This window comes from Dunckerocampus dactyliophorus, chromosome 6 (assembly GCF_027744805.1).
Source record: "Dunckerocampus dactyliophorus isolate RoL2022-P2 chromosome 6, RoL_Ddac_1.1, whole genome shotgun sequence".
NCBI lineage: Eukaryota > Metazoa > Chordata > Actinopteri > Syngnathiformes > Syngnathidae > Dunckerocampus > Dunckerocampus dactyliophorus.
In genome coordinates this window covers 31,050,335-31,063,285 of record NC_072824.1, presented here as the reverse complement: position 1 = coordinate 31,063,285, position 12,951 = coordinate 31,050,335, and the positions used below count along the sequence as shown (strand labels likewise).

The window sequence follows — 12,951 nt, the reverse complement described above, 5'->3', positions numbered from 1 at the left end:
GCTTGATGCACACTGATGGTGCATTTAGAGACCCTCGTACACATACACATCCCTTGCATTCCGAGCAGCGGAACGGGGGTGGGCGATACTGAAAATGTTAGTGTCAATGCGATATCAAGTAAATGCGGGGTGGGTGATACTGGAAATGTTGGCATCAATGTGATATTAAGGGTTTATAAGGCCGATACAGACACTGATACCGACACCTTTTAAACTTGAAATTCTTCAAGCTCACCGTTTTGAATTGTCGATCATGATTTTAATCAGATTAAAAATACAAAGGAGAAGAAAATAAATATTTTTTATCAACAAACAAGCAATTAAACAATATGTATAAATATAAACACTACATACCAGTATTACAGTATCAACAAAATCATACAATTATTCCTTTTTATTTCATTGTTGGAGCAAAAATACTCCCTCATTTTGCAAACAATATCAGTAACACGACAAAAACACACACATATTTGTAAAAACCAAAATATCAATACTGATTCCATCCTTGGTATTGATACTATCAATATTTGGATCGATCCGACCACCCCTGGTTAGCATAGACGGTACAAGACCAGTTGAAAAATGGCAAGAATGTTTACGTTTTGCACTGTTGGATCTCAAGGAGGTTCTAAGTAGAGCTTCAAATTGCAAAAAGGAGAAATGGGCGTGAGACAAAAGAAAATGTTTTCTGTACACAATTTATTATCAAATTTGGATTTATGCAAAAATGTGGATTCAATGTCATTTTCTGTCGGGTATTGACACTGTCGTGATCTATTGCAAAAAAGGCAAAATAGCTCTCTTTGAATGCGGTCAGATTGTTGAGCTGCATAAGCAAGGCCTCTTGCAGCGCACCTTTGCTGCTGAGGTTGGACGCAGTAAGATTTAAACATCCTCAGGGTTATGGAATAAAAAAGTCAAGCGGTAGACCCAAAAAATGTGACACGGGACCATCCTCGGCCTAAATGTTAATGAGTGCAGTCTGAAAACCATCAGACGGCGTCTGCGATAGAAGTCTTTTTAAGAAGAAAAAACATCTTCAAAGGCCTCATCTCGAATTTGCACGAGGGCACCAAACATGGGACATTGACAGGTGGAAGAAAGTTTTATTCTCCCTTGACGGTCCTGATGGCTTCCAACGTTACTGGCATGACAAGGAGATCCCACCTGAGATGTTTTCCACACGGCACAGTGGAGGGGGCGCCATCATGATCCTTTAGTGGAACAATGGAGCTTCAGGTTGTGCAGGAGCGTCAAACGGCAGTTGGCTATGTGGAGATGTTGCAGGGTGCATCCCTCATGACTGAAGGCCCTCGTCTGCGTGGTAATGACTGGCTTTTCCAACAGGACAAAGCTGCACTTGGTCTGCTTCCAGAGGAACAAGCTCACTCTTTGGGACCATCCTGTGTGTTCCCCTGAACACATTTGGGGATGGATGGCAAAGGAAGTTGACAAAAATGGACATCAGTTCCAGACATTGGATGCCCTCCGTGAAGCTATCTTCACCACCTGGAGCAACATTCCCACTAGCCTCCTGGAAACACTGGCATCAAGCCCACCTAAACCAGTGTTTGAGGTGATTAACAAGAATGGCACATTTTATTTCTATTGAGGGGGGTTTCAGGGTTTTTTGAGCTGTGGTCTTAAACTTTTGATCAGCTGTCCGCTGTGGTGAAGAGGGAGCTCAGCCAAAAAGCAAAGCTCTCAGTTTACCAATCCATCTACGTTCCTAACCTCACGTATTGTCATCAGCTTTTGGTAGTGACCGAAAGGACAAGATCGCGGGTACAAGCGGACAAAATGAGTTTTCTCCGTATGGTGGCTGGGCGCTCCCGAAGAGATAAGGTGAGAAGCACTGTCGTTCGGGAGAAACTCCAAGTACAACCGCTGCTCCGCATTGAGAGGAGTCACATGAGGTGGCTCGGGCTCCCTGGAGAGGTGTCCAGGGCACCGACTGATAGGAGGCCTCGGGGAAGACCCGGGACACGTTGGAGAGACTATGTCTCGCAAATGGCCTGGGAACGCCTCGGAAGTTGCCGGGAGGAGCTGGACAAAAGAGGGAATTTTGGGCTTCCCTGCTTAGACTGCTGCCCCCGCAACCCGAAGCGGAAGAAAATGGATGGATGGATAGATGAATGGATGGATGGATGGATGGATGGATGGCTTTTTTGTAATAAATTGCTTACTCAAACATTTTTGGCTCATTCCCATTTCTTCTTTTTGCATTTTGAAGCTCTACTTAGAACCTCCTTCAGATCCAACTGTGCAAAATGGAAATTCTTTCAACTGATCTTCAAATTTTGAACAGGAGTGCATGTGGACATCTTAAGCTGCTTTGTTATTCTCCATCCGTCCATATCTCTCGGCTATCGAGAGCATTCCTGAATGTATTATTGGACAACATCTGTATTTTTACCAGCCAGCTTGTAGCATGTACTGCATTACATGCATTCCTTCAAGATGACATGACAAATACAGTGAAGTGAATTAGTATTTGACACGTCCGTCTGCCTGTTAACCATCACTGAAGCTCATCAAACAATAACGATCCAATGAGTCAGCATGAGAAAGATCATTGTGGTTAATGTGAAATGAAGAACAGCGTGCGGCCCACCTGCGGAAAACGTGAGTCTATAACACAAAAGACAGTAACTGTCTCGACTGTTAAACTTGTGTCGACGTCAGAAGAGAGATGTATTACAGTATATCCCTGTCACTCTCCAGGACCACCAGCGAATGACAAAAAAATGCGAGAAAATGAGTAATTGATAGGCCCTTAAAAATGTCTATTTTTGACACACTGAAAACCCTCCTGCCAGCTTGACAATGACGTTCTCACTGACATTGTTGGGGGTTTGTTTGTGTGAATTGTGAGGATCGTGGGGCGAGGGGGTGGTCCGGTGTTGTATCCCATGGGATAGGACGCTGTCATGATGGGGACCCGGGCTTTAGCTAGAAGTAGAGAAGCTGCACACACATTCACACACATAGCTCAGTTCCAAATGTGAAAACTGTAAATAGTCCATGATGTTATATTTGTAAATAAATTGTTATTTTGATGTAAAACAACCCTTTTTTGTGTTGTTTGTGTTGTGGTATAGTTGTTTAGATATTAGAACTGTCACAAAAGCAAAAAATATTTGTGTCAAAGTGAAAGTTATGCTTGAAATGTATTTTTTCACAAAAAGCTGGTTTTCTTTTTTTAGTTGGGAACGGATATTTTTGTGAAACTTAGCTGTGCTCTACTACTGATTTCTAAAGAACGGAAAAAGGTAGAAACAGCCTTTTTTTCAGATGAAAGATGACAGTCTAATCATTCTTTTGGTAGGTTACATGGTTTTATAGCCATAGAACACAGTATTCCGTGTGCCTTGAAAGATCAGTCAAAATTGTCCAAAATGGACGGTACATGGCTGGGATTGAATTAGTTAATAAATATGTTGATGTAATTGTCACTAAGCGATCCGTACCGAAAATGCGATCGGTTCTGCACATGCGCGAGACCTAGGTCGCTTCCTCCTTTCGCAAATTTTACAACATCGCTTTTGTGACGTCACGTGCTGTTGTAGATTTTTCATTTTTTCGAGAACATTTAAGGGACACAGGATTATTTTATGGAATTTAGGTGTTTTTTTTAAAAAAACAGGTCATGTAAATTAAGTTCATTTGAGCATGTTACATTTTCTGATACAGTAGGTTAGTGATGTGTCGGTCGTGAACGAATCGTCTCTAAGAGCAAGATGTGTGGCGGCGTCCCTGTATCCACACTGCGCATGGGAAGGGGTGGGGTTAAACACATACAGCACACGGATAGGAGGGAGGAAGACAGAGGTTGCTGAGACAAATGCCCTAGAAAGGGAAAGCAAAAATATAAGTGAGTGACAGACAAAGGAGTTTTTGAATGCCAATCTTCAGTAAAGACACACCTGGATGCTGCTTTTTCTTTTTGTTTTCCACTTTTTAAACTTACGTTCTGTCATGTGGTGTTTTGTTGTTGTTGTGTTTGATTGTAAATAGTTAAAAATTTGCACAAAGAGATTTGATTTTTCTTCTGATGGGTCTTTGTTCTTGCATTTTACAATATATTATTATATTTTTTTGTAGCTCTTCATTGAGAATGTAAATAAATCCATTGAAATAATAAACATTTCATATAATGTATTTTTACATTGGTAATTTATTTTACACAATACACATTATTTGGTAATAAACTAATTTAAGACAACAAAAAAATCGCAGGAGCCCCTTGGGATCCGAAAGAGTCGGCTGTTTTTGGCTGCCGAGCCAAAAGAACCGTCTTTCTAAAAAGAGCCGGAATTTCCATCACTACAGCAGGTGGCGGTATGCACATTTGCAGTCATGGTTGCAACTCGCCATTAAACCGAAGAAGAAGAAGAACGCAGCAGCCAAAGAAGAAGAAGAAGCGTCCCAAATTGGCGCTCATCTGGAGGCAGAAGCAACTGGATCAAGATGGACGACCCTAAACACATTGGCCCTCTCAATGGGAAGTTTGAGTACAAAAAACACCAGGACGGATCAATCGACCGACAAAAAGTAGTATGCACACTATGCAGGAAGGAGTTTTCGTTTCACCGAAGCACCTCCAGCTTAAAGTACCACATCAACGCCAAGCATACATTCGCCGGGGATTCCTCTGCAAGTATTTCTTCGGCCGTCTTTCGCCAAAACACCCTAACGAAACGCCGGGGCCTCAGTAAGTCTTCCACTTACACAACTGACAACAGAGTCAAATGTTCGAGGACGTGTGCTGTTGTAAGGTGAACAAAGACACTACGCATTGTACAAGGCGCTGTCGGGAGGCACAATCATGAGTCAGGTTAAAACAACACAATTAACTAGAGGAGGCCATTTGTCGAATACCTGAAGCTGAACTGAAATGCTGGACTGAAAATGTAAAATGACGGGAAAGTGTGGGGGGTTTAGAATGTGGAAAATAGTTCGCCGTGGGACTGCAATGCATCTGTGGCGTTTGTGTTTGCAGGGGCGGTACTAGATGACGCCATGTTCAATTTGTGGTATTGGCCATTGGAATAATGGTCATGATGGTGATTAACCGGATTTAAAATTATAATTGACAGTCAGTATTTTTTTTTTTTCATCCAGGGGTGGACGAAAGACAAGAATCTTATGAGGGTATGTCATTGATCCAGACTCGCTCAAACCACAACTACATCCCCGACGCTGCTCTGCCACCTGGCGAGACATGGCTTCAAGGCGGACCATCGCGAGCAGTGCTTTCCCTGCCGTCCTGTCTGTGCCTCCACGATTCTCCTGATCCTGGATCTTCTGGTGATGAACGTACGGACCAGTGGAAGGTGTATGCCAAGTGCCACCTTCAGCAGGGCATCATCTTTGGACCTTATGTTGGAGAAGTGTCCAAAGGCCACATGCCAACAAACCTCAAATATGCCTGGGCAGTAAGTCACTGCATGTTTCACAGTAACACTGCATTGGGAGTATTTTGGAACTTAAAAACAATGTCCTTTTTGTACTTTGCAGATCAGGAATGATGCTGATTTTGTCTATGTCGATGCCTTTGATGAAAACAGATCTAACTGGATGAGGTGGGGTGCTTTTAAAGGAAAACTGCACTTTTTGGGGGGGGGGGGGGGGGGGGATTTTTGCTGGTCATCTGCAATCCTTACGTGAGACATGAACACACACGTCTTTCTCTTTTCTGTGCATTCTAAAGATAAAAAGAGCCGTCTAGGATTGTGGATGATGGGCAAAATTCCCCCAAAAAGTGCACATTTCCTTTTAACATTGTCCAAAAAAGCTATCTATCTATCTAATTTATTTATTTATTTATTTGTTTATACTTAGCAATACGAAATAGGTAAAGCACAATTACTTTCACTTTAAAACCAGCAATGCTTGCTGTCGTTCGACCACGTATGTAGATTTTGTGTGACTCATTTGTGTGTGTGTGTGTGTGTGTTTCAGGTATGTAACGTACAGCAGCAGTGAGGCTCAACACAATATGGTTGTTTTCCAGTTCTACCGTAACATCTACTACAAGGTTTCACAGCCCATCCCAGAGGGCGATGAGCTCAGGGTCTGGATCGGCAGGGATTATGCCAAACTGCTGGGCCTCAGGATGGGTGAGTTTTGGAAGGCCGGTTGACGCGGACTGCCACGTCCATTTACCTCCGTAGTGTACGGAAAAGAGACTCAAGGATTGTGAAATGAATTTTTGCTTTGGTGTTTCAAAGAAACGAAGCAAGTGCTGTTCTGTCCACATACTAGGGATGGCCCGATACCACGTTTTCACGTGTGATACCAGTACTGAAACGTATATCGACGGGTAATGGTCTACCCCCTAGAACAGGGGGCTCAAACTTGTTTTCACTGTTGGCCACATCAGTTATGGTTACCCTCAGAGGGCAAACCTGTAACTGTGACAACATAGTCGTGTACAATCGCCTCATGATATTATGACACATTTGATTATCATTTTCACATTGTATTGTTTTACCAACAAACTTGCATTGAAAGAAGTCAAGGTGTCGCCTGCAAACTATTGTGTAATTCTAGTATTAATTTGATAAAAAAATGAACAATTAGTGTATTAATTCTTCATTAATACTGTAAATAAACAATAATTTTGAATTGAATTTGACAACAAAAAAAATATTTTCTTTCAAAATTGACAACAAATACATTTAGCAAGAAAGAAGAAAAGAATACAGTGTATATATAATATATATATATTTTTTTTTTCTCAAAAATACATACATATTTAAAAAAAATAATAAAATGTTTGACGTGCATTATGGGTTGGCATGATGCACCCATGCACTCCCTGTTTTAGTCGGGAGCTGATATTTTCCTGAAACTTAACTATGTTCTACTGCTGATTACTAAAGAACAGAAAAAGATAGAAAGAAACTTTTTTTCTGATGAAAGACGAGAGTCTAACCTTTTTTTGGTAGGTTCCATGTTTATATAGCCATAGAACACAATATTCTGTGTGCCTTGAAAGATCAGTTAAAATTGTGTAAAATGGCCGGTACTGAAGAGGTTGAATTTTGAAAAATGGCTGGGATTGAATTTGTTAATTTGTTCCAAAATGTCAGACAAAAACCAAAAAGTACAAAATCGGCTGCCATGAGAAATCCTTTACTGTAAATCCAATAAATCTGTTCCACGCAGAAATATGAGCCAATAGGATCAGCGTGTGGCTGTTTTGTTTGGCCGTACGATAACCGAGACCTAGCCGTGGCAGTCATTTTTGTTGAAAACGAAGCTCCGCTGTGCTTCATCACTAACCTGTGTTTTGCTGTGTGCAGGTGAGAATGTGAAATGTGAACTCGGCGATAAGGAGACAGTTCTGCAACTTCTGCCGGACATTCAGTTGGTGACCCTCCCGGAGACCAGCAGCTCCTTCCAGACTGGAGACCACAGCCAATCACTGCCCGTCATCAGTGACGTGACCACCTTGTCAAATCCAGATGGAAATAGTGATTCAGGACAGATCTCTCACGCCGCCTTTACTTCCCCAATCCCAGGTAACTTTTCTGTGCTGCTTTTGTTTGTGATACATTAACCATAACCTCCAGCCAGTACTGCACTGCTTAGAGGGTCCCTGACATGATTCATCAACTTTGCTTAAATATGTTTTATATTGTTTGTAATTATGATCTACATTGTTACATTTTTTTAAATTGAATGGGGAATTTGCAAAAATTACCTTTATAGTTAATGGTGCCACCCATGATGAGCCCGTGCTCGCTGTTCAGTCTCATTTCCGGAACTGATGCCATTGGCGTAGTATCGCTCAGGTAAACAAACATGGCATTGTACAAGACAGAGGATTTTTACAGTGATGACAGTGAGTATTTGAGCGTGTCAATAGTTTTTGAGGGGAAAAGAAGGGAGAAACATTAGGAGATGAAATAGAAAACTTGCAGAACATGGCCTTAAGACATGGAGATGATTTGTCGCCTTAAAAATACGGAATTACTCTAGAGTTGCTCATCCTTCAATTATTCTTATACTGTAAGTCGACTTATTAGCATAAATGAGTTTTTATAGTTCGATTTATTTCATATTTTATTCCCCGCCCCCACCCCCACTGTCAACATATTGCTGTGAAAAGATATTTATATAACATGTATAATGCTTTACAGCCATGTCGCTATCATGGAATAGTGTTTAGAAGACATTATGTAAAGAAGAGTTGCCTTGCTCTGTTCTGTGGCAACTTTGATGTCTTGTACCGGTGGAATAGCATCCTTTTTCAAAATGTGTTGATACCGTATTTTCAAGCCAAATGCTTCTTGTAAAAGTGTTCCTTCATAGCAGTCATTAGTGAAACGATCACTGCAAAGAACAGAACCTGAGGTGGGCGTCAATCTGTCTCTAGTTCTCTGCACTTGCTTTGTCTGTTTTTGTCTTAAACCTTCCTCATTTGGAAAACAAAACAAACTTCCAGTATCACTGGGATACTTTGAACATCCAGCAGCAGCAGCACAACATCTTTGCATGAATTCTATTTTGGTGAAAAATATAGTGAACCAAGTCGACAATGTACCTCGAGAAGCGTTTGTTTGCTCTGCTTTAGCGGAGTGGTGTCACCCCGATGACGTCACTTTCGGAAACAAGACTGAACAGCGAGAGCGAGCTCGCCATGGGTGGCGCCATGAACTGTAAATGTCATTTTTGGGAATTTACCATTCGCTTTCAAAAATCAAACAATGTAGGCTACAATTACAAACGATATATAAAATGTTTTGTTGATTAATCATGTCAGGGACCCTTTAAAGTTTGTCTCCCAAATGTAGTGATGTTTTCCACGCCGCCTGTCAGTGATGGATAACGGGGGTCTGTTCTGTACGCCTTTTCTAGGCTCATCTGCTCAATTGACGGACGCCATCGCTAATTTTCTCATCATGGATCTCCAGCCTCCAGCTCTGGTAGGTGGAAAAGGCTTCACAGAGCTGATCCGCTCCCTGCTTCCAGCCTACAAACTTCCTTCACCGTGCCTGCTGGAGAAGCTCCTGAATGAACACCACAGCAGAGACAAAAAGCTCCTCGCTCAGATGCTGAAGACGTCCAGCGACAAAGAAAATGAAACCGTAGCCGATTACACCGCGCCTATCGAGTATGAATGCGGGAGACTTGCGCGGCCGCCCAGCGAGTGGGAGGAGGTTCCCTATTTTGTTACATTAAGCGTGGACGTTTGGGTCCACAGCTGGGAGGGACATAATGAGGGATATCTCACCCTCTGGGCACATTACATAGACTCAAACATGAAATGTCAGAATGTCACCCTGGCAACGCAAAGACTCAGAGAGAGTGACGTGACAAACAACTACCTCCAGAGCTTGGAAGCCCAAGTAAAGATGATGGCCCAAGAGTGGGGCATATCCCAATTTAATCTGGCCTTGCTGGGAGGTAAAAGCAATAACAAGATGAGACTACTGATGATTAATAATGCAGAAAAAGCCCTGCACTCAAACTCCTTTCGGGAGAAGGGCAAATCTGTGTCACCCATGGAACCGGGTCATCCAAGTGAAGGGCCTCTGTTTGTCCCGTGTTTCTTCAGTGTGGTACATGGCTGCGTTGACGAATTGATGTCACACCCTGTCATCTCCAAGACCGTCTTCCAATTCCAGGGTGCTCTTTTTAACCTCTTCCCGGCACCTTGTCAACGCAGAGACTCTTGTCGGAGGCCGTCAAGTTATCACCAGAGCGTGTTGGAAACGTTGACCAAACGGGAGCAGGCGGAGCTGAAGTCATGGGCCAGCAACTGTCGGCCAACGTGGGACAGACTTTATCCTCTGCTGAGCACACTCCTCAAACATGAAAGCCTTATCGCTAGTTTGGTAAAGCCGGTCAAATATGAGAACCTGACGGATGAAGACGTCGCCTCAGAGTCCGGCGTGCGTAGCTGCTGCTATGCAAACCCCTCATCCACTGCAGATGCATCAAACACGGCACCATTGCACTCCGAGTGGAAAATCTTGGAGGAGTTATGTTTAGTGCTCAAGCCATTGGACGTGGCATGTCAGACACTGGCCAAGGACGCTTTCCCGCGCTTGTCTCTCATTAAGCCCATCCTCACTGGCCTGCTTTCCCGCCACCTCGTATGCCGGCCAGGGGACTCCAGCATCTTGAATGACATGAAGCAGATGGTGAGGCAGATGTTGGCGAGGCATTACAACAACCCTGAAGTCAACAGGATTTTAAGTGTGGCCTGTTCCCTCGACCCCCAGTTTCACGGGCTGGGCTTCATGAGCGAGACGGTGAGTCCATGTTCTAGCACTGTCAAGTTGACAACATTCTGCATTCTTTCTTACCAGTGTGTGTGAATGAGTGCTACATGGTGGTCACGCATGTCACTTTGGGGCCTTTCTATGTGAAATTTGCACACTTTTTCAAGTCGCGCTTTCGAAAGCACTAAAATTGTGCGTCATACCGTTTCTATGATCATCATCGCATCACGTCCTGTGCTGTTCCTCGCAGTCGGAACTGGGCTTCCATGTGTTGAAACCACAGGCGTGTGCTGTGTTGCTGTACGTCAGGCATAGCTAGCACAAGCATTGTTAGCTGCTTGGTTAGCACATATTGCTCATGTGGAGACGTGATTTGGAAGGAGACAGGCATGAAGGACAGGTGGTATAAAGGGTTTACTCTCCACTGAACAACAAGCAACAATCACTCAGTATTTAACATCTCAGTTGCTAACAATAATCACATGACCTGGAAACGGAAGTTTGTGGAAAAGTGTGACCTGCCGCTAGCAAATAACGTAACATTACGAGTTTGAAAAAAAATCATATGTTGTGACCTACTTGGGTCACTTGATTTGCATTTATTTGCATTTTGCTGCTTTTTTTATACTTCTTGTAAAGGTGTTCCTTCATAGCAGTCATCAGTGAAATGATCACGACAAAGGCCAGAACTCGAGGTGGGCGTCCACCTGTTTCTCGTTCTCTGCGCTTGCTTTGCCCATTTTTGTCTTAAAGCTTCCTCATTTGGAAAATAAATTTACATTATCAGTCGAATACTGTGAACATCCAGCAGCAACACAACATTTTGGCATGACTACTGTTTTGATGAAAAATATGCTGAACCAAGTCGACCGTCTACCTCTAGAAGATTGTTTCTACCTTTTTCCGTTCTTTAGTAATCAGCAGTAGAACATAGGTAAGTTTCAGGAAAATATCAACACAAACATAAACAACACAAATAAGTGTTTTACATCAAAATAATTTATTTACAAACATAACATCGTGAACTATTTACAATTTCACATTTGGAACTGAACTGTGCACTTCCTCCTGGCTGTCGAGTGCGTTTCTACATGCAAAGGAGCCATGCCGAGCTTTTATCAAATGCACTTCTGCCGTTTTTATGTTTTACATCTGCTTTTAAAAGGCACATCTTTTACTGTGCAGTTGCGTCATTACCTCTTTTTGCCTCTAGCGGAAAAAAAACGTAAAAGACGTATAAATACGTTTTTGGTATCTGGCGTTCGGGTTTATAAAAACGTATAAATACGTCCTTGGTATTGAATGAGTTAAGATGGAGTGGAGCAGAGGTCTCACTGCCCTCAGATTAGAGCTGCCCTGTTTAGGATGACAGGCGAAATGTGGCCTAAGACAACCAATATTTGACTGTTTTTCCTAAGAATGTTGTGCAGTCATTGTATACATTAATGTGGTGTTACTTTTAGGAGCAAGCGGAGACTTTTGATTGGTTGAAGAAAGACACCATCAGGATAGCTGAAGACAGGAAGACACACAAAATGAAGAAGACATACTCAAACTCAAGTAAGAGGTTCATCTCTCCTGAAAGACCAGAATCAGAGACTCATTTCTTGAAGAGAAGCAAACTGGGTGAGGTGGACTTCAGAGACATGGAGGATGAAGAAGAGCTGGATCTGCCAGAGCTTGGCTCGCTGGGTGAAGTGTCTGGTATGGAGTTCTTGCTCGGAGACTTGTTCTCCACGCCGCGGAGCAGGCAGGATTCCGTGGAGGAGTCGGTAGACTTGGAGATATCAGTCTTCAGAGCTGACAAGGGAGCTTCAATGGGAGTGGAGCCCCTCCATTGGTGGAGGACAAAGGCGGTGCAATTCCCAATGCTGGCTAAAGTGGCAGAGGCGTACTTGGCTGCCCCAGCAGTGGCAGGCAACATGGCGCAAGACTTTGTTCAGGACAGAGCGGGTGCAACCAACAGGAAAAGAGACAGCATCCCACCGGAAAGTTTGGACCCAATCTTGTTTCTGCACCACAACCACATGATCAGGCATAAAAATAAAACATGAATTCCTTACTTTCCTGATTCAAAGTTCAGCTTCAAACCCGTTGCCTGTTGAAAAGACACACCCTCAAACATGGCAGCTAAAAGTCCTAGTTGTCTTCTGACCCAAGACTTGTGCTTTACTTAGTTCTGCGACACATTGTAAATGATCATGGTGTGTTTGGTATTTCAGAAAACCATAAGCACGTGTAGCTCCATCCTGATCAAGAAGGAAATGATTAATACTGAATAAAATCTCACTGTACCTTAACCTAAGTCGCAAAAACTTCATTTTATTCCTGTGGTTGTCTTGCAGGCCTTTCTACCGTCTTAAAATGTTGTCCCAAGCTAGACTGGGAGAAAGATCTCCTTGTAACAGCACACAGACTCCATGACTCCTCCAGCATTCATTAGCATTCAATCGTCTATCTTTGATGATGGTTGGGACAGTCATGCAGTTGGTGCTGTGTGAGCTTCCACTTCCATGGTGATGGCTTTCCTTTTCTTTGGTCCACTGCTGCTTGGGAAACAGGAAAGTTAAGAAGCGATGTTATCCTTCCTCAGTGACTGAGCAGGCACACACTGTATTCTTCGGCACTGCATTGTTGTGCTACGCTTGGCGCATATACAGTAGTTCTCCAGAGGGTCTTTTGTTAAGTTTTTCATTGACTTATTCAAGCATGA

The 12,951-nt window shown here is 43.0% G+C and overlaps 1 protein-coding gene across 1 annotated transcript; it reads left to right on the top strand.

Annotated features, from left to right (window-relative positions):
- The first annotated feature begins 4,397 nt into the window (after nt 1–4,397).
- On the top strand, nt 4,398–12,538 carry LOC129183163 (uncharacterized). The gene is made up of 7 exons (XM_054780092.1): nt 4,398–4,714; nt 5,125–5,438; nt 5,521–5,585; nt 5,965–6,122; nt 7,311–7,529; nt 8,869–10,268; nt 11,702–12,538. Exons 1-7 carry the CDS (start codon nt 4,471–4,473, stop codon nt 12,290–12,292), a joined length of 2,991 nt encoding a protein of 996 aa, XP_054636067.1. The 5' UTR covers nt 4,398–4,470; the 3' UTR covers nt 12,293–12,538.
- Nucleotides 12,539–12,951: the final 413 nt, after the last annotated feature.